Source organism: Solanum dulcamara, chromosome 5 (genome assembly GCF_947179165.1).
Source record: "Solanum dulcamara chromosome 5, daSolDulc1.2, whole genome shotgun sequence".
NCBI classification, from domain to species: domain Eukaryota; kingdom Viridiplantae; phylum Streptophyta; class Magnoliopsida; order Solanales; family Solanaceae; genus Solanum; species Solanum dulcamara.
Window position 1 is genome coordinate 74,638,429 of NC_077241.1, and position 25,947 is coordinate 74,664,375.

A 25,947-nucleotide genomic window follows, 5' to 3' on the forward strand; every position below is an offset into this window, starting at 1 on the left:
CCCAAATAAAATTAGGTTAGGTATAAAGATTTCTGAATTTTCAAGGTAATTGTTAAAGTTATTTTGTCAGCTGACCTACAAAATAATGAACCAACCAATCATTCATGAGAAACCCATTTTGGAAGTAATTGACCAAGATACCTAAAAAGCTGAGTAAGTCATCATCTAAAGACAAAAGTCTCTAAAGCAACCATAGATGAATCCATTGACTGACTATTATATGTGGCCATGTGGGACAAATTGTAAAGACTTAGAAGTTGCCCATTTGCTGCCTACTCTTTATGAGCTGAAAGCCGCCACGCTCACTGGATTTAATTTTTATATTCCGAAAATTTTACATTATCAAATCACCTAAAAAAAATATCTACGAACAAGTATTCATTATATATAACAGAGTTTTAACTAGAAAACAAAGCAATTAACTTGCTATGATGGATAAAATTACACTGATAATACGAATATTATTTATTCAGTTAGTAAATATAAGTTAATTGAAAGGTCACTTTCATACTTTGCCCGTATAATACTTCAAGTCTCCTGTCCAGAGTCTTTACCCCCTTCCCTACTCCTCACCCACACACACACACTCATTTCTATCTTATTCCAATTACAGACCCTCCAACCCCCAAAACAAAACAAAATATGGATTCTCTGATCTTCATTTCCCTGTTCATTATTGTTCTACATGTAAAAGCACAGGCAAATACATGTACAAATACAAATAGTTGTTCGCCAATTAACTGTGCAAATGCCTCTGATCTCAATATTCAGTTTCCTTTCAGACTTCATGAATTTCAGCTACACTGTAAGCAAAACAGGACCATTCTTCATTTCCCATCTTATGGGGATTTAGTCATTAAATCTATCTCTTATGATCTCAAGAAACTCGAATTAATCGACCCGAAAAACTGTGTCCATGAAGTTTTCTTGAATCTGAATCTTTCTAACACCCCATTTAGTTATTACTATATCTTGAAGGAGTATCAGTATCTGAATTGTTCAGCTGAAATTTCATCTTCTTTGTTGCAAGTCCCCTGCCTAAGCGGCATTGGACATCATGCTTATGTTGTGGAAACATCATTTGTTGTCCCAGATTATTGTAACCATGTTAAGACTGTTGGAATCCCATTTTCATATAGTCCTTTCTTGTCTGATAACACTTTTGGACTTGCATTAACATGGCACTTGACAAATTCTCATGAAGACAGTGTAGCAACAAATTTTACAACAGGGCACTTTAAAGGACTCAATGGGATAACAAATGATACAGGTACGTAATTTATCGCAAAAACAGAGTGATTTTTCAGTTACCAAACGAAAAAAACGTGACTTTCTTGCATGATTTTCATTAGTTGAGTGATTTTTCTATTACAAAACAAAGAAACGTGATTTTCTTAGACGTTTTCTATTTGTTGAGTGATCATCCTAGAAATCTAACTCCTTATCTGCAATATCTTCTACTTGTTATTAGTTGACCTGATTCAAGTTCCTGATGTCTAATTGATTGACCAATTATACTATTTGATTACGCTCCCCTTTGATCATAGATTTTAAAGTTGAAACTTGAAAATTTGAGTTTTTGAAGTTGTGTTTGGACATGCATTTTACTTGATTTTTTTTTGAAGTTTTGCGAGTGCAAGTCCCAAAATCCAGAAATTGGTCTGCGCTAGTTTTTGGGAACTTGAAAATATTCGAAGATCAGCAAATTTCATGATCAAACAAATATTTGTAGATAAATTTCAAAAAATGTAGGATCAAACGCTAGTTACGTCTCAATCCAAACTAGTTGGGGTCTTGGGATTTGGTTGTACAATTTACACGGACCAATGTAAAGATTGACCGCACAAAAATTATATATTATATATACAAAATCAAAATTACTTTTTAAAGTATTATTAGTAAATGTTGAATCATCCTTTCAGTTTCTTCGTTTATTTACTTTTTTATATTTTGAATGCATATAATGAAAATTCTAGCAACACCACGCACTAGACTAATTGTTGACCCTACCACAACCTTCCTTGATTGATCAATTTTATTAAATTTTGAAATTTAAGAATGTTGTTGAGTCCCTAATATTTTTTTCCTTTCTAAATTGCAGCCTTGGGGTGTATTATCCTGTTCATTTTTATTGTGGTGATGCTGTTGAAGTTATCTCAATATTCTAAGAGAGTAGAGGAGAAAGTGAATCAGAAGGAACCTCATGTTGATGCCATTTTAGGGAACTATGAAGCTTTGAACAAAATTGTGATAAAAAATTAGTATTCAGAATCAAAATATGTCCCAAATATATGTGGAAACTTTTGGTGGGCTATTGATTATCTTATTTTAGGATTAGGGGTATGTTATTAACCTTTTCATGGTGCAAGTTTATTGATTAGACTACTTAATAGCGTATATGCAATCACTTACGGGGGCTCACTTATGTTTTCTAATCTATCTATATAAAACTATGTAAATTGCTCGCGCTTCGTGCGAGATATTGAATTTATTGTGTAGTTATTAAAATTACTGAAAATATAAAAGCACATATCTTTTAGTTTGATGTAATAACGTATGATTATTTCGATTAAATGATGTCTCAGGATATACGTCAAAGAGAATATTACAGTTAAAGCTTTCACACTGTATTGATTGAGACATCTCTAATTTACAAAAGGTTGTCAAACTGTGTCCACATTCTTAGTGTCTTTCATTAACCATTCTCAAAAGAGAGATAAATTGAACAACTTATTATGTATTTTAACTTAGCAACATAAACAGGTTAACAACATGTAGACCAAGTTATTACAACTCTCAATTTATCCTAGCAGTGTTTCTGTATGAAGACATAAGAGAATTGTCAATTGATTTTGCTTCTGGTCTATTACATGCCTTGATCTATCTGGCCCAAATTGATTTTATTATCATAAGGAAAATTAGCTCCAAAGAATTCATACCCCTCATAGTTTCCTTTCTAAAATTAGATTTATTCTCTCTAAAAGGGCGAGGAGATTCATGTTAGATTCAATAGGTATTCAAATAAGAGGATAAATAAACAAATGTTATCTTAGTAGATGGAATCCATAGTAAGTTCACACTATTTTCCACAAGAATGGCCAACCAAATAGTTTTTCCCATTGTTATATTTAATTTATACATATACTTCACCTTGTAGGCTAACCCATTCGCTTCGAAAAAGAGAAATTCATTTTATTTCTCAGTTTTCATAAAATATCAACTTAGTAATTTTTGAAGTAATGAAAATACTGTTTTTGAGCCTTTAAACATTATCATAATACTATTGCTAGACTTGGGGCAACCAAACTCCATGTTAGGTTGGAAAAAATTGCATTTTTAAACTCATTTAAACCTATAGCAAGGGTACTTGAACACGGATGACACATGCTTGTTATCAGTTATGATTATGAAGAATATAATGTTCATTTCTTTCTGATGCTACACAAGCCTTAGGACGATTCCAATTGACACGGAGAAGAAGATGGATATAAGTTTGATGTTGAGTTTGAATACTTCTTCTATTAATTGTTTTTTGTTTTTTGCATCACGGATGTGTTTTTCATGTTTGAAATTTAAACTCGTAAATGGAATACAAGAACATTAGCTCAACTTAATCAAAAAACTGATCAAAGACTTGAAAACAGACACTCTAAATTGTAACGGTTTTTTGCTTGATTGCAGCTTTCTCAGCATCAATAATAAACTCCACTTGAACCACCAACTTAACGGAATTCCCCAGCTTCCATTCTGTATTTACTTTCACATAATCAAACTCCTTCATATGCTTCATGTCCTCCCGAAACAGGAGAATTCTCACAAGAAAAATCTATATTAAGTCTCGGTCTTCTATCAATTAACCTATTTATCAGCCCATCTTCACTCTCTACCAGACTGCCACCAGAAACACAAATATTGCATATTTTTTTAGAATCATCCAAAGCATTGTTGCCTTTTGTATATCAACTCTTTACATTATCCACTCCTTTTGGCGTATGATCCCTAGTTTGTTGTTTCGGTGTATCAATATATAATCTCCATACAGTTACCAACGCATACTCCAACAACTTATGTCTCTCCATCATTGATAAAAACTCTTCTCAACTCATAAAAAGTAATATTTTCATAATCTTTACCTGGCCTTTTTGCCGGCTTGTCAAAGTAACAACAAAATGTGTACTCTCCTTACTTCTCTAAGCCTTTTGAGCACAACATCTTTACCAGTACCCCATTTGGCCACAAACCACAATAGGCATAGGATGAGGGTTCGGTGCCAATGGCTCTGAACTAAATGGCGAGTCCACCACAACTTTGAGGGGCTGAAACAATTCCAACTTATGGCAGTTTCTTGTGGTGGTATAGTTATATGTGTGGGTCTTTTTCCTTCTGTCATTGCAAGAAAACCTACAAGTAAACTTGATAAGTGCATTATATTTTACTTTTGCAAGGCTTATAACTTAAATTAGAAGATGACTATGCAATCAAAATCGATAACCTTGAAAAGGCAAAATGATGCAATTTTCCTCACCAAATTGCAAAGAACACTTCATCTAACAGTGAAAAGTCTCATGTAAATGCTGAAATACTTTTGAGATTCAATATTTTTTCAGAAGATTGGGAGTCGAAAGATATAATTGATGCAACAGAAGTATAACAAATAGATTGGAAAAAGTAGCATACCTGGGCCATCTGAATGGATTTTGTGCGCTGCGAAGAATAATTTCAAACCTGAAGAGCTTTTGTGTGCCGCAAATGTGAATTTCTATTTTTTTTCTTTAAGAATGTGCTTAAGGAAAGAGATGTTGGGAAAAAACAAAGGAATAACAAGGAGAATAGGGAGATCAATATTGAAATAAGAAAGAATTGATAAATAATGTTTGTATTGTTGCACCTCAGTAGAACTGGGCAAGCAGTGATTTTGGTTGTCCCTGCAGCACCACAGATTAGAAGTCTGAAGGGAGATAAAAGTTGAATCTTTTGTCCTAACTATCCCCTCACTCTTGAAAAATCAATAAGTAGAATTGTAAAGTTTATTTTTATTTTTTTGTGTGTGAAAAGAAAAGATTTATCAAGACTTTCTAAGATAATAAATATTAGTCGAGTGAGATCATATGCGAAACTAAAGTTGCATATACTAATACATTGTAGATATTTTGACTAATTAAAAAGTAATATTTTAATTTATGAATTAAGCCTACATAATAACTTCAAGTAAATAAGAAAAAAAACACCATAAGAAGTCGTAGGCTTACCGAATATCAACAGTCTTGATCTCATGATGAATCTCACCTTTAAAAACCCAATCAATACGCATTAATTTGGATGGCTTTATTTTGTACTTTGTTCTGCATCTAAAAAATAACCAATATAGTTAACTTTCACTATTCTCAAACGATAAGCTAATACCGAACAACATATCTATAAAATAAGAAAATACATCCTAGCAACATTAAAAAGGTTCATACAAAGACCCACCTCCAAGAAAGAAAGTAATTCATTTTTCTTGAATCTGTATGCACTGAAACATGAACATAAATTTATAAGAAATATAATTAATCCGACTTATGACATCCAAACTTAATTTGAAATGTCTAAGATTTTATGAGATTGAAGAAGGGAGAAAAGAACTGACATATATTTGGAGTAGTATCTAAACGCTCTTGGCCTAAAGGAATATAAGCAAAAAAAATATGAGAAATTCAAATTTGGAATGCCGTTTTTCCAGTAATGTAAAAAGAAGCTATTGTTTTGAAGAAGAATAATCATTCTACTTTCAAAGGTCCTTTGTACTTAGAAAGGAAAATTGAAGAACAATAGACATTTGTACGAACCTTTTCGGGACTGTCTCACTTTATATACAAGATCACTATGACTGTGTCTCACTTTATAAATACCAAATACTTGATTAATGTCTCATTAGAATAATTAATAATGTATTATATATTCTCTCAAAGGAACTCCGAAAAGGATTAGTAACGTCATTTGCTACATGAGTAAGCCAACAGGAACAAATTATAAGGTCAATAGAGCGTTATACTGAAGAAAGAAGAAAAAGAAACCATTACAAACCTGGTCAATATGTAACTGAGTAGGAATCGAGAACTTCTCGATATTTTTGGGCAGTGTTACCGGAGAATGCAATAGAATTGTTATGGAAATTGTGGACCAATTCCAAGAAATTTTTTAATTTGAAACGTTTTTGTTTTTGTACCTTTGCCGTCCCTCAGCCCCTCTCCTTTTTTCTTGTTTTTTGATCGGACTTTCGAAATCCGAGAACTTCAATCTAATACTCATTATGGATCAACTCATGTTTCCACTCTATTTTCATTACGAGGATGTCATAACCGACGAACTTGCACTTTTGTACCTGAGGAGAAGTGACACAGTGTTCTTATGATACATTAATATTAGTGACACTTTGAACTTTCAATATAAATTTATCTTGAATTTGAATAAATATCATTTAATCTTTTTGAATAAGAATGTATCTTATTTTTTGAGTTGTTGATACAGTTTAGACTACTTGTTATCTGAAATTTTATAAGATGATACATTATCATTTTATTGGTTATATTTCATAATATGTATCATATATTTAGTTGATAATAATTAGAATATTCAGTTCTTTTAAATTTATGCGTTTGTGTATTATTAATTTATAGTTGATTTTGAAGTGGAAAGAATTGTTTTTGAAATGTATTAGATACATCAAAATAATGATACATTGCATACTGATACATAGCTTTTCAACTTAGATTTTAGATATATGACCAATGTTTTAGACATGTATATGATACATTGAATTAATATATATTGAAAGTAATGCAGATACTTAAAATTAAAAATAGAGAGGAGAAAAGTAAGTGACCAACAAAAAGATATATTCAACAATTAAATGATACATCATAAAGATGTATCTGTCACAAGATATGATATGTAAAACATAATATGTATCTGATATATTGAAAGATTATGTATCAACATCTAATATGATATTCATTTGAACTTATTTGATACACTGCATCTAAGATTCAAAGAGTTTAATATCTTAAATTTATGTTTGATAAGTTACAGGTACATAACCTAAAACTGATCTATAAAAATGATACATCAGTGGTATGTATCTGATATCAGTTCTGATGTTATGTATCATTTGAATAAGTACTATGTTATTTCTATCAAAAACAACTGTCTACATTCTACTTCTATCAAGTTCAAAAAACTACTCAACATAAGCATTTCTTCTTGAACAGGAGAAATGAAATCTCTCTTGAGCTTTGGTGGATCGTCGTTTTCGCTGATATAACCATCATTGGCCTTTAAGTAGTAAAAATTATTAAATATCAAAATAACATCAGAACTAATATTTAAGCTGACACATGTCATTGATACATCATTGTTCTGAATCTGATACATCAGATAAAGTTATATAAACGTGTTTAACAGATATATGAAAATGATAAATTCAAAAGATGTATATGATACAAAGAGAATATGTCTGATATAAATATGATATTGATTTAGGCTTATTTGGTACAAACCACTATAAGTGCTTTATTGAAAATGTATCGAATGCATTAAAGACTGATACATTAAAAAATTGATACATAAATTATAATGATGACCTATATATAGAATTGATACAAAAGATATATGTACTGATACAAAGGCTTATGTTATGAACAACAAAAAGTTATATTCAACAATATCTGCTAAAAAGTTGAACAGCAAACGATTAACATAGTAGGATTTTACTAAAAAAAATCTCACAAATACTACATAATCAAAAAAAATATTTATTGTTGGTGCCAAAACAAAAGTCTGCATTCTACTACTATCAATTTTTAAAAAATTACTTGACGTCCATCGGTTCTCCTTGACCGGAAAATATGAAATATCTATTAGATTTTTTTGAATCTTCATTTTCACTAACATAACCATTCTTGACCTTCTGATAACTATAATTCCACAATAGCGAGGCGTATCTTGAACAAAAATATTCAGCATGTAGTCCAATAGTTAGAATAAAAATTCTATCACTAAGATATTCAGCAAAAACAGTCAGGAACACACCATAATCCCTACAAACAAAGTATTAACCAACTTTTAAAAAATAAAAATGACATTTTAATGAATTACATATGCATAATTATTAATATTCACAAGTTATCGCTTTCTTGTTGCGCAATGCCTTCAACATATTCAATTTCAAAAGAGTGATATGCTCCAAGCATGTTACCAGTTGATTTGTCCTTGTATGAATCAAGCGATGACCAATCAGTACGTTCATTATTTTCAAAACAACCACTATTGTGAAGGTATGTAGGTAGCATTACTGTTATCTTTTGAATCTTTGTTATCATAGATGCGTATCAACCTCTGTTTTAACACAACTACTGCTAGAACCCAATGAAGATCCCTATCACAGTTTATCGGAATGTATACCTTATCTATTAAATGCCATGGCAAACCAGCGAGGATCGAGAAATCTTTTATTATGTTCTTTACATACCTCTCATGATGAGCTATAATAGAGGCCCGTCCCATGTCTTCTTGGATAGAAATATCAGGTGCAATGTGATACTATCGTGTGTGTGCAAATTCAATAAGACTTTGAAGATATAGTTTGTTGTTGTGTATCAATACTGATTGACCGACTGCATCTTAGACTTCTTTCAAAGGTAGTAAAATATTACATCGATGTGCTACACATTTAAAGAAAATATTAGTTATACTAACTAATTCATAGTTAGTAAACAGAATAGAAACCTCTATACTAAATGTATCTGAACATAGTACTTATGTATCAAACAGTGTGTCTGAAATGTATCAGGCAATGTCTTGTACTATATCAAGAAACAATTACCTCATCATTTCAACATCTATTCGGCTGTGACATTAGGTAGAACCAATTCTTATCTTGAGAAAATGCCACTACAAAGTCCATTCTTCAAACCCGAATGAAAAGCACTTTGCTCTGTAGTGTTCCTCATTTGGTTTTCTGAATTAAAACTTATATTAAAATAAGAGTACATATATAATAAATATCTTGTAGCATAAGTTGTAAATATCATACTTATTTGTTGGCATGCGATTTTAATAGTTCCTTATCTATCCATTGGGAGTAGTCGGTAATAAGCTCAGTTTGAGGACTATATCATATGCCAAAATCTTCAAAAGGGTGTGTTTAATACCTATCAGTCGATATTTTTTTCTTACCCTTTTCACTTAATCCAAAATTTGTTAGGTACGATGATTGTAAGATCGTAGAAGGCATCATATTTCGTGAAAGAAGTCTCTTCGCATCATGTGGCAACACATTGGGTTTGGATGGAAGAGTGGTAGGTAGATGGCTATCATGCAGTAGACATTCAGGCTGAACTACTTGTTCATGACTAGTGGCAGTCAACGGCGTGGCCGGTAATAGAAGTCTGAATATTAGAGCACCTACCACCTCTCGAGTTTTGGACGATATCAAGGTTGAAGTTGTGGAATCCTGATTTTTAAGAATGATAAAAAATTTATTACTTTAAAATAATAACCTGTACTAAATTTTAGAAATCAAATACAAGTGTAAAATATTATCGATACACCGGGATTGATTATGTCTTTATCAATCTGCTCAATATGTTCTTCAACTTGAACAGTATTATGAACAACCTCTCTTGCATTTTTCATGGCATAATTTGATCCTTCTGATGCATTATCCTAAATTGAATGTATCATGTCAATACTAAACTTATTAATGTTGAATGTATCATAAGAATTAATCTGATACATTATCTTTAATGTATCAAAAGCAACAGGCACTTCAAAAGATTCCGCAGTAGCTGATTCCATGTGAAGTGCTGATACATCCTGCAATTGTTGCAGAATATTAGATGATTCTACTTTCTACAAATATAATATTAACAATATCTTATGAAAATGACTATTGAAATCAAAAAATGAAAGATCTAATACGTGACCACGAACTGTATCAAGTCTCTATAGATCATCATAGATGTATTAGATACAATAAATATGTAGAATCAGATTAATCATAAATTGTTTACAATACCTTTAATATATCAATAGCAACCTGCTCTCCATGAAATTCTGCAGCATCTGATTTCATGTGATATTCTGATACATCATTCATTTCTTATATCGTCTTGGATGGTTTTGCTTCTTACAATATAACAATTAATTATGAAAATGACTATTAAAAAGAAAATTAATGATTTGATATGTGACCATAAAATGTATCAAGATTTATAGATCATCATAGATATAGCAGATACAAGAGTTATATAGCATCAGCTTTGTCATAAATTTGATTCTGATACATTACCTTTAATACATCATTAGCAACATGTTATTGGAGAGATTCTGCAGTATCTAATACCATGTGATGATCTAATACATCATTCTTTTCTTGTATCGTCTTGGATTGTTCTGCTTTCTACAATTATAATAACAATCACTTATAAGAATGACAATTTAAATGAAAATTAATGATCTGATATAAGAACATGAAATGTATCAAATAGTTTTAAAGTATATCAAAATAGAATTATCAAGAACTACATGATGTATCTACCTGAATATCTTCCTGGCCATGAGATTGGTCATGTGGTATAGAAAAATCTGATTTATTTGGATCATTGTGCTTCTTTAATACAATAGGTGCTTGTTATTCTTCCACCACATGAAATGGTCAAACAAAATCATCTTTTTGAATTGGAGATGATGTGTCAGTTATGTGGTGCACTTATATTTTCAATGGCTTTCAAGAGATCGATATGATTTGAATCGATTTTATTCTCTAGTCGCTTGAACTTTCGGTCAACCTTAATACAATAATATGAAAAATCAAATGTATCAACTTATTAAAAGTATATTGACTAACTTAAATCTTATACTAATTACTTACGTATTTCTTTAGAGACTTCTTTAATGCTTTGAATTCCACATGAATAATTTGGTCCGATTGATCGAAAGATTCACCTCCTACCACTGACTTTGCCACTAATTCTGTAGTAGTAGAAACATGTTTTTTTGATGGCTTTGGTGGTATGACATCTTTGTCTTTGTTAGCCGTTTCTACTAGAATGATTTTTTTTACCAGGGGCAATCTTCCTTCTTTTGAGAGGAGGTGGAGAAGATGTATCAGAAACATGACCGAATCTTCTTAAAATTCTTCGGGTGGTATAGTTGAAAAGTCCTCAAATCAGGAGAGTTCTTGAGGTTCCGTAAATTTGGGTTTGGCTGCTGATGTAGTAGCTTCATTAGGAGGTTCACTGTCAGGAATGTCAAGTGATTCCATTTCATCTTGAGTTGGAACAATATTGGAGCATGTATACTGGAATAAAATAGAGTGAAAAGCAAAAAAAATAAAAATAAATATCATTATGTATCATGGATTCATAACAGGAGTCTTATGTATCAGAACAAAGTCTATTGTATCAAATTCAAGACTATTGAATGTATCATAAATGTTATATATACTGAATCAGAGCACAATTGAAAAATGAATAATCTTACACTACAGTTAATAAGCAACAGATGATATATACATTTGATATAAGTATGAATATGATTTTATAAAATATACCTCACTGAAAATGCTAGACATGAAGATCTCAAATTTGTGCTTGACCGCAACAACACGCAAATTAAGAATTCTGGGAATATGATTATCCACTCTTACGATAATTTCAGAAGGGACTTGAGATGAACATTCGTAAATCCATGCATTGAGAGCGTATGGCATGCCGCCCAAATGATACATTTGTTTGGCAGTAGTAAACTCATGTCTCATGTCTTTCATCAATTTGAAAAATGTTATTTTACCCCATGAGAGCTGCTCATATCTGTCATCCTCTACCATCCTAAATTCATCGATAGAAACAGGTGAATCACCTAATTGAAAAGTTTGAAATGTTTAATGAAACATCTCAAAGAATTAAAGACAATTATACAAAGTCAACTTTAAGACATAATTGATTCAAATTGAAGTGAATTAGACAAATTAAGAAATAAAAAGTAACTATAAATTTAACTGTTTATAATTTTTTATTATAATTATATCAATAATAAAATTTCAAAAACATGTGCATAACAATTACTAAAAGTTTAGCAACAACCTATAACAATAAATACATAATTTTTTTATATTCTACTTAGGGTTTCTTCCAAGTGTGCTATTGGCGGTGCTTCCGTTGATATTAACATTTTAACATATGTATGTATCTCCTTCATCTCTTATCTGCTCAGTGCTTTTGGTTCTTCCTTTAATCGTTCGAATTTATTCCTTTTTTTTGCATCTTCGGTATGTTTTCGTATTTGAGCGAACTGAATTTGGGGGATTTTTGGCCTCATTTTTTGGGGCTTTAGGGTTGAGCCGCCCTTGGCTGTGATAGATTCTTAGCAATTGTAAACTAATCAAATTATGATGATTTTTTTTTTTGATACTGAATGAAAAGAGTTTGATCAACCCAGAAGATTTATGTTTATGTCATTCATTAATTAATAAAATATTTTTAAAAAAAATTCATGGACAGTAAAACACTTGCGTCATGGCGCCACCTTTTTAAAATACTAAATGTCTCAAGGAAGAATAATGGAAGCTGATTAATCCAACTCAAATTGTGTTTACTAGGGTAATCTGCTGTACTTTCCTTTATCATTTCCCCTCCATTATTACAGATGGCTAGATGGGATCAAATTCTTTCCCTTCCTGTTCAGAGCCCCCCGACTTTGGAGTTTTCTTCTGCTGAACTTGTGTGGTCTAAGGTTGAAGGCTGGCGCGATAACATAGACAGAGTTGCTCTCATTCCATTCGCTAGAGTAGATGACTTTGTTAGGGGTGAATCTGCTAATAAAGAATGTCCAACAAGATTTCATGTCGAAGCGCGGAGACGTCGACCTGCAGAGACGACTTACAAGCCTAAAGTTGATGGCATCCTTGAATATATTCTGTAAGCTGTTCTTTTATCTCCTTAGCTTGTTTCAGTTGCTTGTATCTGCCATAATGCATTTTATAGAAATAGCCTTTTGATTCTTTAGGTACTGGTGCTCGTTTGGTCCTGATGACCATAGAAAAGGTGGAATCGTTCGACCGAGTAGAACCACGTACGTTCCTAAGAAAAAACCTTCTGGTCGACCTAATACAAAGAGGGGGTGCACCTGCCACTTTATTGTCAAACGCTTAATTGCTGAACCATCTGTAGCACTAATCATCTATAACCAAGATAAGCACGTGGATAAGAAAGGATTACCGTGCCATGGCCCCCAGGACAAAAAGTCTGCTGGAACACGTGCCATGTATGCTCCTTACATCTCAGAGGATCTTCGTCTCCGTGTTTTGTCCCTGCTCTATGTTGGGGTGTCTGTGGAAACAATCATGCAGAGACACAATGAATCAGTGGAGAGACAAGGAGGTCCGTGCAATCGAGATGACCTTTTAACTCACAGGTACGTTCGGAGACAAGAGAGGAGCATACGGCGCTCTACTTATGAACTTGACACAGATGATGCAGTCAGCATTAGTATGTGGGTTGAAAGTCACCAGAATCAAGTGTTCTTTTATGAGAACTTCTCTGATTCCGACCCTTTTGTTTTGGGCATTCAAACAGAATGGCAGTTGCAACAACTGATTCGGTTTGGAAACAACGGCCTTCTGGCCTCTGATTCGAAGTTTGGAACTAATAAATTACAGGTATTTTTTGCTTGTATGGTTACCAAATTTCTAGAACTAGAAAAGACTTGATACTTGAATGCTTACTTTCTCTTTTATGAAAATCCTCCAGTATCCTATTCACAGTCTTGTTGTGTTCAACTCAGACAACAAGGCTATACCGGTGGCATGGATAATAACACCTAGATTTGCAAGTGGGGATACACTTAGATGGATGAGGGCCCTATATAACAGAGTTCATATGAAAGATCCAAAGTGGAAGTTGTCTGGATTCATTGTGGATGATCCTTCAGCCGACGTCCTTGCAATCAGGTTGCTTACAATGTTTTTGCTCCATTCATTTGCATGATCAAGTGATAGTGTAATCCAATATAAATCGATGACCATGGTTATTTTCCTTTTTTCTTTTTCCTGATGGACGTGGGGGTTCTCTTTAGCATGGCAAACTAGAGTTGCACCAGTGCCATCTATCTTTTGGGTTTAGGGTGAGGCTTTGACTTTAATGTCTTGAGTCCAGGAAACTTATCATGTTGGACTTGTGGATTGATGATATTAGTAGATGAATGCGTGTAAAATAGGCTGGCGTTTTCAATGTCGCTCCGTTGGATCGGTCTGAATAATTTGAACTACCGAAGAATAGAATAAACCAGCATCTGATACACTATTAGCTATAATGTTTCTTATTGACAGTAGTGAATTTGAAAGGCCTCTCAGCATTTTATCTGGTCCCAACTTCTACATCTAAAGGTCGTGTTCATCCATCAAAGGTTAAATAGTACTCCTTCTATCCCAATTATACGACTCACTTTTCTTTTTAGTCAGTCCCAAAAAAATGACACATTTCCTCATCTGACAAATATTTAATGACACTATAAACATTTTATTTCATGTTGAGTATCACTTATTTGGCAAAAAGCCCACAAAGATGTACTTTTCTATCTAAAAAATTATTTATTTTAAGGGTAGTTTTGGAACCTTGCAGAGTCTTTCCATATTTCTTAATTGTTGTGCCTAGCCAAACTACTGGAGTAGCAAATTTTAATTGAATGATGGAACTTGCGTACTTTGCTCATTCAGTGTGTGGAAGGTTTATCTGAATGTTAGACATGTCACTTAGTTTTCTTTTTGTGTTTTCTCTGTCACTCATGAGTTGAGGTTCTGTAGAGTATATATTTTGTGTACTAGATTGCACAGTTCAAAATTGTGCCCTCTAGCCACTTAGTTCTTTATCTTCTTGATTTTTTCTTGCATGAATGGTGTATTATATCTTTGTTTGCTCATCACTCAGGGAAGTGTTCCTGTGCTCTGTATTGATATGCTTTTGGCGATTTCGTCATGCATGGCATAAGAACTTGATTAAGAAATGCTCAGAATTGGAGACCCGTGCTGTAATTGCAAAGAGGCTAGGCCAGGCAGTGCAGCGCATCTGCAAAGGGGATGGAACTGCTGATTTGTTTGAAGAATTTATGGAAGATTCTGTGGGTGCTGCAGATTTTTTGGACTATTTCAAGGCCATATGGTACCCGAGACTAGGTTAGGCGTACTATTCAGTAAAACAGTCTCTGTAGGTGTCAATAGATTTGTTATTGGAATAAGATTGAAGTACACCTCTGAAACAGGTCTTGCTAACTCATTTGACACATGATAATCTGATTCAGATTCAGGCCTAGCATGAATCTGAACTAACACTCCCTATGTCCACATTGTGCAAAAGTTGTTTTGGGACATCCTATATGTTTCACATGCCTTATAAAAAAAGATGTTTCACATGCCTCTGTGGAAAACGATAGTCTTTTTTTCCCTAGGGCTTAGCTCTGTTTAAAAAAAAAAAAAAAGCACCAAGGAGGTATGTGGGTATACACCAGGTATGTTGTTGTTTTATTGAAGTCCAAAAGCTCTTATCAAATTTTCAATTACATAATGACCTCAGTTTATACCAGATAGCTAACAGTTGTTAAGCATTTCATTTAAACTATTATAGATTGTGGAAATCCATAGTGTATACACATGCAATCTTTCATGTTTAAGTGTCCTCACTTAAAGGACATGCTAGCTAGTATTTTTCTACTAAAACACCTTGTTTTAGTTTTAAAAAACACATTTTTCTTCAAGAATGCTTAAAATTCTCTTATGCATCCCTTTATAACTTACTTGGCTCGTCTTTGAGGCTTTTCTTGCTGACAGATTTTGTCTTCTCAGGGCTCTGGACTAATGCACTGAGAACTCTTCCTCTTGCAAGCCAGGAGATGTGCTCGTCAATGGAGTACTATCACAGCCAATTAAAGCTTAGGTTATTGAATGAGAACGAAAAAAGTGTATATCAACGTGCTGATTGGCTTGCAGATAAGCTAGGCACTACAGTGCATTCTTACTTCTGGCTTGATGAGTACTCGGGGAAGGATGATTTTGCACGATACTGGAAGGATGAATGGATGAGTGGCTTAACAGCTTGGCAGAAATCTTTGCAGATTCCGGATTCGGATGTGTTAGTTGAGGGTGATTATTCAAAAGTTGTTGATCAGGAAGATCGACATCAAGTGCATGTTGTTCGGAATCCAGCTTCCGAGTATGCACTTTGTGACTGTAATTGGGCGGAAATGGGAAACTTATGCGAGCATATTCTCAAAAGCATTAAATATCTACGTGACAAAGGGTCTATTACTCCATCCATCAGTATGTTCCAATATATGCAGGCTCTGGTCGATATGTTACACTGCCCGCCTCATGATTCTTTGATTCGTGATCATGCACTTTCTCTAGCTGTCTGGGTGCAGACGCAGTTGAATGCTCAACTTGGTCCTGGAAGTGGCCAGTCGAAGCGACAAGCTCTTCAGCTCACTACTGCCACACCTGGTGTGGTGAAAGCAAGCAATAGAACACACACATTAGTCAATGTAGTAGATGATCTGGCTGAGCTCCAGCATACGAGTTCTACCACAGGTAATTTGAGTGGTGGCCAGATTGATCGGGTAGCCACTGAAAATGGCACTAGCACAGATATAGGTTGTGCTGTGGAACATCCTTCTGTTGAGATGCAAACCAGTCCATTATCCGTCTCTGCTTGTGCGACTCAATTGTTTTCTCTTGATGGGATCACATCAGCCAATATGTTTGCTGAGAACGGAGATGTCATGATTGGTGAGGAATTGGATACGGCGAAGAATATTCCTTCTACAGACGCATCATTGCAAATTTAGACGGTTTTCAAGATGAAAGTCTTACACAAAGCTAAGTGTGCAACAATGGTGGACGAGCAGCCACAGCTTCTGTGTAGCTCCAGCTGAGTCTTCTCTAGATCAATGCTTGAATAACCAGCAGAATGATGTATGTCGGAACTCCATGGAGCCAGACATTATCCTGGATTACTGAATGTTGATAACAGAATAGACAATGCATTTTCATCCATAACCAAGGCAGTATAATCGTGTATGGTAAATAGGCTGAAGCCTCTGAAGTCAAAAAGCTTGTGAGATGAGGCGCTGTTGATGAAAATGTTGGCATCACTAGTGGCCTAATGGCTTAAAGATAAGATATCAAATGTTCGTCCTGGGATCTTTAGGCTCCCCGATTCACATCAAAGTCGGTTGATCCAGAGCTGGTGGAAGAACTGAAGCCTCTGAATGAATTGAAGACAATGGGAAAAACGAGTTTTGACGAAAGAAGACTTGAGCAAGAACAATGACCAGAATTCTGCCAGGAGAGTCCTGTTAGAAGAAGGTATAACTACTGTGTGGCTTATCTTCTCAAGAACAGTAGAGCAGCTGACCATGTGACAGATTTGTGTCCACATTTTACCTGGGAAGACTCCACCCAATAACAACCTTTTGTGGAGCTTGGGACTAATTGAGCATCTTATGATTAAGAGATTTGCTTTCTTAGATCATAATAGCTTAATTTTGCAAAAAGTGATTTAACCAGTAAAGTGACTGTTTGAGGCTGCTGCTCGTGATCTATTGCTTGTAGGGTTGGTTGTTACAAAGTTTGTTTGAGGCTGCTACTTGTGATCTATTGCTTATGGGATCGGTTATGACATACGAATATAAAGTGCTTGTGCTGTTCATGGTGCCTACTCGCCTAGCTGTGCCATTATTATCGCACATGCTCTCTTCACCACCCTGGATATCCAGATGAAAGCAACAAAATGTGAGAATTATTTTCATTCTTCGATTATGTATGTATATTTGCATGGAATATATCTTAGAAGTTGCTCGTAAGCCTCAATACACATTCATGTATATCGTAGTTTCGTTCTGATACATAAAGCTTATAGACTAGCCTCTGCTTGTCATCTAGACGAGCTCATGGTAGCGACCATGTATAGAAGTTGTCTGTGTGATGATTTATCTGTTTCTTCCCTTCTACTGATCCTCGAGTACTATCGAAACTTTCTACGTAATAGTTCTCTAATTTACTTGTGATAATTTGCTTTATTATTAGAACAAATATTTCCATTTCATAATTGGATTTAAGAGGCATTCATTACTAATATAATATTACTATTTAAGACAATATTATCACATTGTATACCAGAAAGAAGAATTTAACCCAAATAACCACTTACCCCTGCATTTTTTGCTCTCAATCTTCTCTGTTCCTCTAATTAGCTCTACTATTTTAGCAACGCAATTTAAAACAAATGAGTAAATGGTGTTTACCTACTGAAAACAATCCACTGTATTTTCTTGGAAAAAGACACTGTAGGGGTTCATGTTGATTTAAACCAATGCAGTGACAAGTGAAAACTGCTGTTTTCAAGATTATTTTACAGTACAACATAATATCATATTCAGACAATATTTCCTAAAAAGAAGCTCTTGGAGCACAGCGCCGAGCTTATGTGGACCAAGCTAAATTGCCTTACTTAAATATTAGATTGAAATGAGCTTAAATGAAGCGACATAGATAGTGAGCATTTGTGTAGCAATCGATATGTGTAAGCTAAACCATCTTACTTCTACAGTCAAAGCGTCATAATACTTTGCTGTTGCAACAATTCCAGTCCAGGGGTCTCCAAAGCCTACTAACCGAGTTCATCAGGGCTAACACAATTACCTAAAAAGCCATTTCGCAACATCAGAGATATATTTCCTAACGAAAATCGAGTATAAAATCCTCCATGATATCATCATTGATGAATATATAAATATTATGAACACCTGCTTCAAACAATTAACTTTGAGCTCTTTTTAAACAACGATATACACTACTCGTGTATAACAAACTTAAATACTTGACAACATAGTTAGACATAGCAGACACAAACATACAACCGGGTTTGCATATGCTGTATGCTTAATTGCTTGCCCACAGGGGAACATGGATTTGCGATCAACATAACGCTAACAGTGCTCATACTGGGATAAAAGTAAATCTCTGAGCCTTGAAAATACAAACATAAACTCGCCAGATCTTCCCATAAGATGGGGAGGGAGGGAAGGAGAGAGGGAGGCGGTAAAGGTGGTTGAGAAATCTCATCCCAAGCATTTCTTCTACAGCATTACAACATGACTTCATACATCAAGCGTAAAACTTTAGCAGCTTCCTGAGGCACAGAAGATTTTCTGTCTCTCCCTGATGATCACCAGATTTTATAGTTACCTGGAAACAGATACAATTAACCGTTGTCCTTTGTTTTACAGCGATGAACATAGAATACAACAAAACCATGTTTTTTCTAGTTTCCTGTCTGTCAGAAGTGTTGGGTTAAACTTAGCTTAATTAAGTAAAGATAGTACATAATTGCTGCAGAAACTAGTGGTTACTCACAGTAATTTGTTCTGATGGATGATAACATATGATGCTACTAAAAGCAGTTTTATTAGCTTCTACTACTTTTCTATCAACCTGGAAGTTGATACAAAACCAGCCAATGAACATATCTCCAAATATAAGACACTAAGTCCAATTATTCTGAAGCAAGTGCAGTCATCAAGTGGGCAACAGATTGAAAACATCTTTCTGGTCAGACAACTGGTTAGGTCAACATCCACTAAAGTAACTCTTCCTGGTTATCTTCAGCCTAAACCAATAACAAGATGCCACTATAGGAGAAGTCTGGGATGCTCATGGATGGAATCTGAGCTTCAGAAGACACCTTAACGATTGGGAGATAGACAACTTGGCAGAATTCTATAACACTCTCAATCTATTCAAAGGCCCCTTCCTCTTCGGAAGACAGTCTTACATGGCAAGTGGATAAACAAGGGAGATTTCAGTCAAGTCAGCTTACAAGGAATTCAATCATTCCAACAACCAAATTAGTAGTTGGCCATGGAAACTAATCTGGAAAGTCAAAATTCCTCACAAAGTAGCTTGTTTCACTTGGCTCGCGGCCATGAAAGTGGTTCTAACTCATGAAGGACTCAAGAAAAAGGGGTTTTCTACCTATGCTCTAGATGTTAGAAGAATCAGAGAAAATCAACCATCCTTTTTTACACTGCAAGTTAACTGAACAACTTTGGAGGATTTTCCTTAATTTAAAAGGGATCATGTGGGTGATGCCAAGAGATGCACTAGAAGTGTTCCATTGCTAGAACAAATATAGCATTCGCTCAAAACAGAAAGAAAGATGGAAGATTGTCCCTGCTTGCATTTGGTGGACAGTTTGGAAAGAGAGAAATCAAAGGTGCTTCGAAGACAACCATAGCTCTATCCAGAAACTGAAGATGAAGTGTCTAGCCCTTTTCTATTTTTGGTGTAAAAACGAACATAGGGAAGATATAGAATCTTTTGTTGATGTTCTAGGATCTCTATAAGTGGGTTATAGCTTAGTACATCTTCCTATATTCCCCTGTAAGTATGGACAGCTGCAGTTTTCATGCAGCAAATAGTTAAACAAAAAATGTTACAATCTCAAAAAAAAAGGTCAATCTATCAACAGGTCTTTCACAAAAATCATTTATGCTTGAGCATCATTACAGTGTTGCAAGGTTTCAGGTAGTAAGATAAGTTCTTTTGAATTGACAAAGCTTGCTCAGAGTAACATATATCAATACTATCAAAAGCCCAGAAAGTTCTATCTCCAATCAGACATCCACATAAGGACTCACAATTATTATTTTTTAGAAGCCACATAAGGACTCGCATACTAGCTTAAATATAGGGAAAGACGACCATGTTCTTTTGCAGAATAAACATACAATATGAAGCATCTTTAATAAATAATATGAAATTTTAAAAAGCATGTCAGGTCTTTTATCTTGCTTGTTGAAAGGGAGGAAAAAAGAACCTCAATCATGCTTGAATCAATCAAACCAAACTTTAAAAAGTAGTTAAAGTCATGAGGAAATATGAGATCAAAACAGCTGAAGCAAATAGTTACTGTGAGCGAAAATGTGGAAAAAAACACTTATGAATAAAATGTAATAGAAGCTTTCACATAGGAATCAGTTTCAGTTCCAAGGGAACGTTCACTTATTTGCTTCATCAAGTCTAGGATACAAAACCTATTACTAATAGTTCATTAAATAATACAAATTTGTTAACATAGTCAACAAAAGCAAAGAGGATAGGAAGCATCAGCAAGATTTCAGTATACCTATTGAGATGCATCTTCAGAAAATCTGGCATCTAATGGAGCAGACGGATTGGGATGTACTGCTGAAGCACTACTCGCTCCAGAACCATGTTGCAGTTCTATCACTAGCGATCTGACAGCTTTACTCATCTGCTCCAACCTAACAGCACTAATGGGTTGAAGGCCACCTGAAGCTGAATGCCCAGGCTTCCCTGAAACAGTGCCCGTAGCCTCATCCACAAGACACTCGGAGACTATTCTTTGCTTAACTGACTCCACAAACTACTCCACCTGATCACAAGCAACCCTGACCAACTCCCATTTTTGCTTTAAGTTTTCTAATGCAGCATCAGTTGCTGCTGTTTTCTGACCATTTGAACTCTCCTTTGATTCAAGTACAACAGTGGATGCTGCAACGAGACTATCCATCAAAGCCCCTCGAAGCCCTAATTGATCACGAACCTCCGTAAAGCTCTACAATAAGGAAAGAATAAAGTAGCAAGAGCATCATTAAAAATTGAATCTTTGTAGCAAGAACATCATTAAAAATTGAATCTTTGTAGCAAGACCATCACTAAGAATTGAATCTTTGTAGCAAGACCATCACTAAAAATTGAATCTTCATAGCAAGACCATCACTAAAAATTGAATCTTTGTAGCAAGACCATCACTAAAAATTGAATCTTTCTAGCAACACCATCATTAAAAATTGAATCTTTGTAGCAAGAACATAATTAAGAATTGAATCTTTGTAGCAAGACCATCATTAAAAATTGAATCTTTGTACAACAGTTAAAGAGTTTATCAAGAATGAACATCAGTGCTATCAAATTCTCCATATAAAAATAAACCCAAGAAAGAACTTTTGTGATTACCCAAAATACTCAAAAGCAAGAAATCAACTGAAACAAACTTGATGCAATGCACAAATAAAATGGGACAAATTTTCAGGTCAAAAACATCAAAAGAACATTTAAGCAAATGAAAAGAAGAAACCCAACCTACTAGGGTTTTTCTGCTTACTTGACTGAAGGAAGAAAATGGATGTTACAACTTTATCCTACTTTCTTTGGTTTTTTCTCCTTTTCTCCCTCTCTGTCTATTTCGAAACAATTACGTATGCTCCCCAGTAATTTTCATTTGTATCACAAAGCTGCCCTTTAGTTTCAAAATTAAGATACCCTGGTTGCTACATGGAAAGTAATTATGTATCAAGATTTTATAGTTAAGATTTTCAAAATCTATTTGAATAAAATCATAATCGACAAAATAATTGCTTGAGTTTCTAATAATATACTCTGCTGTTGCAACGATTCCAGAGGTCTCCAAAACCTACTGACCGAGTTCATCAGGGCTAACACAATTACCTAAAAGCCACTCTGCAATATCGGAGATATATTTCCTAACAAAAAACGATTATTAAATCCTCTATGATATCATCATTGATGAATATACAAATATCATCAACACATGTTCCAAACAATTAACTTTGAGCCCTTTTCAACAACGATATACAGTACTCATTTGTATAACAAACTTAAATGCTTGAGAACATAGTTATACATAGCAGACACAAAAATACAGCCAGATTTGTATATGTTGTATGCTTACACATAGGGGAACATGGATTTGAGATCAACATAACGCTAACAATGCTCATACTGTGATAAAAGTAAATCTCTGAGCCTTGAAAATACAAACATAAACTCGCCAGATCTTCTCATAAGACGGGGAGGGAGGGGGGAGGAGGTAAAGGTGGTTGAGAAATCTCATCCAAGCATTTCTTCAAGATCATTACAACATGACCATACATCAAACGTACAACTTTAGCAGATTCCTGAGGCACAGAAGATTTTCCGTCTCTCCCTGCTGATCACCAGACTTTATAGTTACCTGAAAACAGACACAATTAACCGTTGTCCTTTGTTTTACAGCGATGAACATAGAATACAACAAAACCATGTTTTTCTAGTTTTGGTCAGAGTAACATATATCAATACAATTAAAAGCCCCAAAAAGTCATATCTCCAATCAGACATCCACATAAGAACTCACAATTTTTGTTTTTTGCAGCCACATAAGGACTCACATACTACCTTAAATATAGGAAAGACGACCATGTACTTTTGCCTAACAAACATACAATATGAAGCATCTTTAATAAATAATATGGAATTTTAAAAACCATGAGAGGTCTTTTATCTTGCTTGTAGCAAGGGAGGAAAAAAGAACCTCAATCATGCATGAATCAATCAAACTGAACTTTTTAAAGAAATTAAAGTCATGAGGACATATGATATAGAAACAGCTGAAGCAAATAGTTACTGTGAGGGAAAACATGGAAAATAAGCACTTATGAATAAAATGTAATCGCAGCTTTTTCCATTATCAGATAAATGTAATAGAGTTTCAGTTCCAAGGGAACATTCACTTATTCGCTTCACCAAGTCTAGGATACAAAGCCTATTACTAATAGTTCATTAAATAATACAAATTTGTTTCCAGATTATTTAACAGTAAACAACATCACAGTGAACTCCTACAAAGTGGAGTCTGGGGGGAGGGGGTACGCAAGCCCTACCACTACCTCGAGGTTGTTTCCAAAAGAAACTCGGCTCAAGCAAATCAAAGCAGTAACCAAAGGAAAAACATGATAGCTAATAGCAAAGCAGAGTGGAGCAGATATAAATTTGTTTCCAGATTATTTAACATAGTCAACGAAATCAAAGAGAATAGGAAGTATCAAGATTTCAGTATACCTATTGAGCTGCATCTTCAGAAAATCTGGCATCAAATGGAGCAGAAGGATTGGGATGTACTGCTGAAGCACTACTCGCTCCAGAACCATGCTGCAGCTCTATCACTAGCCATCTGACAGCTTTACTCATCTGCTCCAACCTAACAGCACTAATGGGTTGAAGGCCACCTGCAGCTGACTGCCCAGGTTTCCCTGAAACAGTGCCAGTAGCCTCATCCACAAGACACTCGGAGCCAATTCTTTGCTTAACCGACTCCACAAACTCTTCTGCCTGATCACAAGCAACCCTGAACAACTCCCATCTTTGCTTAAAGTTTTCTAATGCAGCATCAGTTGCTGCTGTTTTCTGACCATTTGAACTCTCCTTTGATTCAAGTACAACAGCTGATGCTGCAACAAAGTCTTGATATGCACTGTTCAATGCATCTACTAGACTATCCATCAAAGCCCTAATTGATCACTAACCTCCGTAAAGCTCTACAATAAGGAAAGAATAAAGTAGCAAGACCATCAATAAACATTGAACCTTTGCAGCAAGAACATCATTAAAAATTGAATCTTTGTAGCAACACCATCACTAAAAATTGAATCTTTGTAGCAAGACCATCACTAAAAATTGAATCTTTCTAGCAACACCATCTAAAAGTTGAATCTTTGTAGCAAAAACATCATTAAAAATTGAATCTTTGTAGCAAGACCATCATTAAAAATTGAATCTTTGTAGCAAGACCGTCATTAAAAATTGAATATTTGTACAACAGTAAAAGAGTTTTATCAAGAATGAACATCTGTGCTATCGAATTCTGCATATAAAAACAAACCCAAGAAATAATTTTTATGATAACCCAAAATACTCAAAAGCAAGAAATCAACTGAAACAAACTTGATGCAATACACGAATTTCTTGAAAAATACTCAAATAAAATGGGATAATTTCAGGTCAAAAACTTCAAAAGAACATTTAACAGAAGAAAAGAAGAAACCCCACAGACTAGGGTTTTTCTGCTTACTTGACTGAAGGAAGACAATGGCTTGTCACAACCTTCTCTTACTTTCTTTGCTTTCTCCTTTTATCCCTCACTGTCTATTTCGAAATAATTACGTATTTCTCCCCAATAGTTTTCATTTGTAGCACAAATCTGCACTTTAGTTTCAAAACTAGACACAAGTGTCGGTGCTAGCACGGGCCCAATATCTATTTTTTTGTCTCAATTTATATAATATAAATAAAATTTACTGAGTTCATTAAATTTTAACATGATTTTTAGATATTTTAAATTGTTAATCATTCTGATTTATAGTATTTTTTCGTATTATTCTCCTTATCCTAATTTATGAGGCACCGAATAAAATTTTAAGAATCAACCTAATTTTTTTATATGTCTTTTAATTTTTATTTTTTTAATTATTGTGATTTATATTACTTTTACGTCATTTTAAATAATATTTGTTACTCATCTATTTCTATTTATGTGGCACTGATTCCAGAGTCAAACGAACTTTTTATATGTCTTTTAAATATCTTTAGTTGTTAATTATTGTGATTTATAGTGTTATTTACGTAATTTATAAATAATAATATATATATTACTCCCTTTGTCTCAATGTATGTAGCACAGATAGAATTTCAAGAATCAATCAAATGTTGTTAATTATTGAGATTTATAATACTTTTTACATAGTTTTCAGATTAAATAATACATGTTATTTCTTTTGTCCCATCTAATGTAACACTGATAGATTAATTTCAAGAATCAATCGAATTTTTTAAAAGTTTTAAAAATATTTCAAGTTGTCGTTTATCACGGGTTTACATTTTTACGCAATTTTCAGCAATATAAAAAAAACTAAAAATTAAAATAAATAAATTAAAACGGAAGAACCATCAAAAAAACTACAGAAATACCCTCAAGCTGCTCAAGCAGACATGTTGACCTGCTGCCTCCTTCAGCACTCAGAAACTCCCTCTTATAATACAGTAAAATTTGTTGTCCT

At 34.2% G+C, this 25,947-nt stretch overlaps 3 protein-coding genes and 2 pseudogenes across 4 annotated transcripts; 2 read left to right on the plus strand and 3 right to left on the minus strand.

Annotated features, from left to right (window-relative positions):
• Window positions 1-396: 396 nt before the first annotated feature.
• Window positions 397-2,487, plus strand: LOC129889813 (putative RING-H2 finger protein ATL21A). Its single transcript, XM_055965266.1, has 2 exons — window positions 397-1,270; window positions 2,102-2,487. The coding sequence occupies exons 1-2, from the start codon at window positions 643-645 to the stop codon at window positions 2,260-2,262; spliced, it is 789 nt and encodes a 262-aa protein (XP_055821241.1). The 5' UTR covers window positions 397-642; the 3' UTR covers window positions 2,263-2,487.
• Window positions 2,488-3,569: 1,082 nt separating this feature from the next.
• Window positions 3,570-10,138, minus strand: LOC129890765 (guanylate kinase 2, chloroplastic/mitochondrial-like; annotated as a pseudogene).
• Window positions 10,139-12,150: 2,012 nt separating this feature from the next.
• Window positions 12,151-18,043, plus strand: LOC129889815 (uncharacterized). 2 transcript variants are annotated; one of them, XM_055965271.1, is made up of 6 exons: window positions 12,151-12,223; window positions 12,688-12,959; window positions 13,048-13,699; window positions 13,791-13,990; window positions 14,967-15,211; window positions 15,878-18,043. In XM_055965271.1, exons 2-6 carry the CDS (start codon window positions 12,688-12,690, stop codon window positions 16,873-16,875), a joined length of 2,367 nt encoding a protein of 788 aa, XP_055821246.1. In that variant the 5' UTR covers window positions 12,151-12,223; the 3' UTR covers window positions 16,876-18,043. The 2 variants fall into 2 exon arrangements, with proteins under 2 accessions (XP_055821246.1, XP_055821247.1); XM_055965272.1 differs by lacking the exon at window positions 12,151-12,223 and adding an exon at window positions 12,241-12,310.
• Window positions 18,044-18,798: 755 nt separating this feature from the next.
• On the minus strand, window positions 18,799-22,211 carry LOC129889818 (mediator of RNA polymerase II transcription subunit 32-like; annotated as a pseudogene).
• Window positions 22,212-22,736: 525 nt separating this feature from the next.
• Window positions 22,737-25,065, minus strand: LOC129889817 (mediator of RNA polymerase II transcription subunit 32). Its single transcript, XM_055965274.1, has 3 exons — window positions 24,963-25,065; window positions 23,954-24,429; window positions 22,737-23,087 (listed from the first exon to the last, which is right to left on the minus strand). Exon 2 carries the CDS (start codon window positions 24,392-24,394, stop codon window positions 23,954-23,956), a length of 441 nt encoding a protein of 146 aa, XP_055821249.1. The 5' UTR covers window positions 24,395-24,429; window positions 24,963-25,065; the 3' UTR covers window positions 22,737-23,087.
• Between the last annotated feature and the right edge of the window lie 882 nt (window positions 25,066-25,947).

Coding starts and splice junctions, on each gene's coding strand:
- LOC129889813 (XM_055965266.1), top strand. CDS start 643: ATGGATTCTCTGATCTTCATTTCCCTGTTCATTATTGTTCTACATGTA. Junction 1,271..2,101: donor TGGGATAACAAATGATACAG/GTACGTAATTTA, acceptor TCTAAATTGCAG/CCTTGGGGTGTATTATCCTG.
- LOC129889817 (XM_055965274.1), bottom strand. CDS start 24,394: ATGGATAGTCTAGTAGATGCATTGAACAGTGCATATCAAGACTTTGTT.
- LOC129889815 (XM_055965271.1), top strand. CDS start 12,688: ATGGCTAGATGGGATCAAATTCTTTCCCTTCCTGTTCAGAGCCCCCCG. Junction 12,960..13,047: donor GGCATCCTTGAATATATTCT/GTAAGCTGTTCT, acceptor TTGATTCTTTAG/GTACTGGTGCTCGTTTGGTC. Junction 15,212..15,877: donor CATATGGTACCCGAGACTAG/GTTAGGCGTACT, acceptor TTGTCTTCTCAG/GGCTCTGGACTAATGCACTG.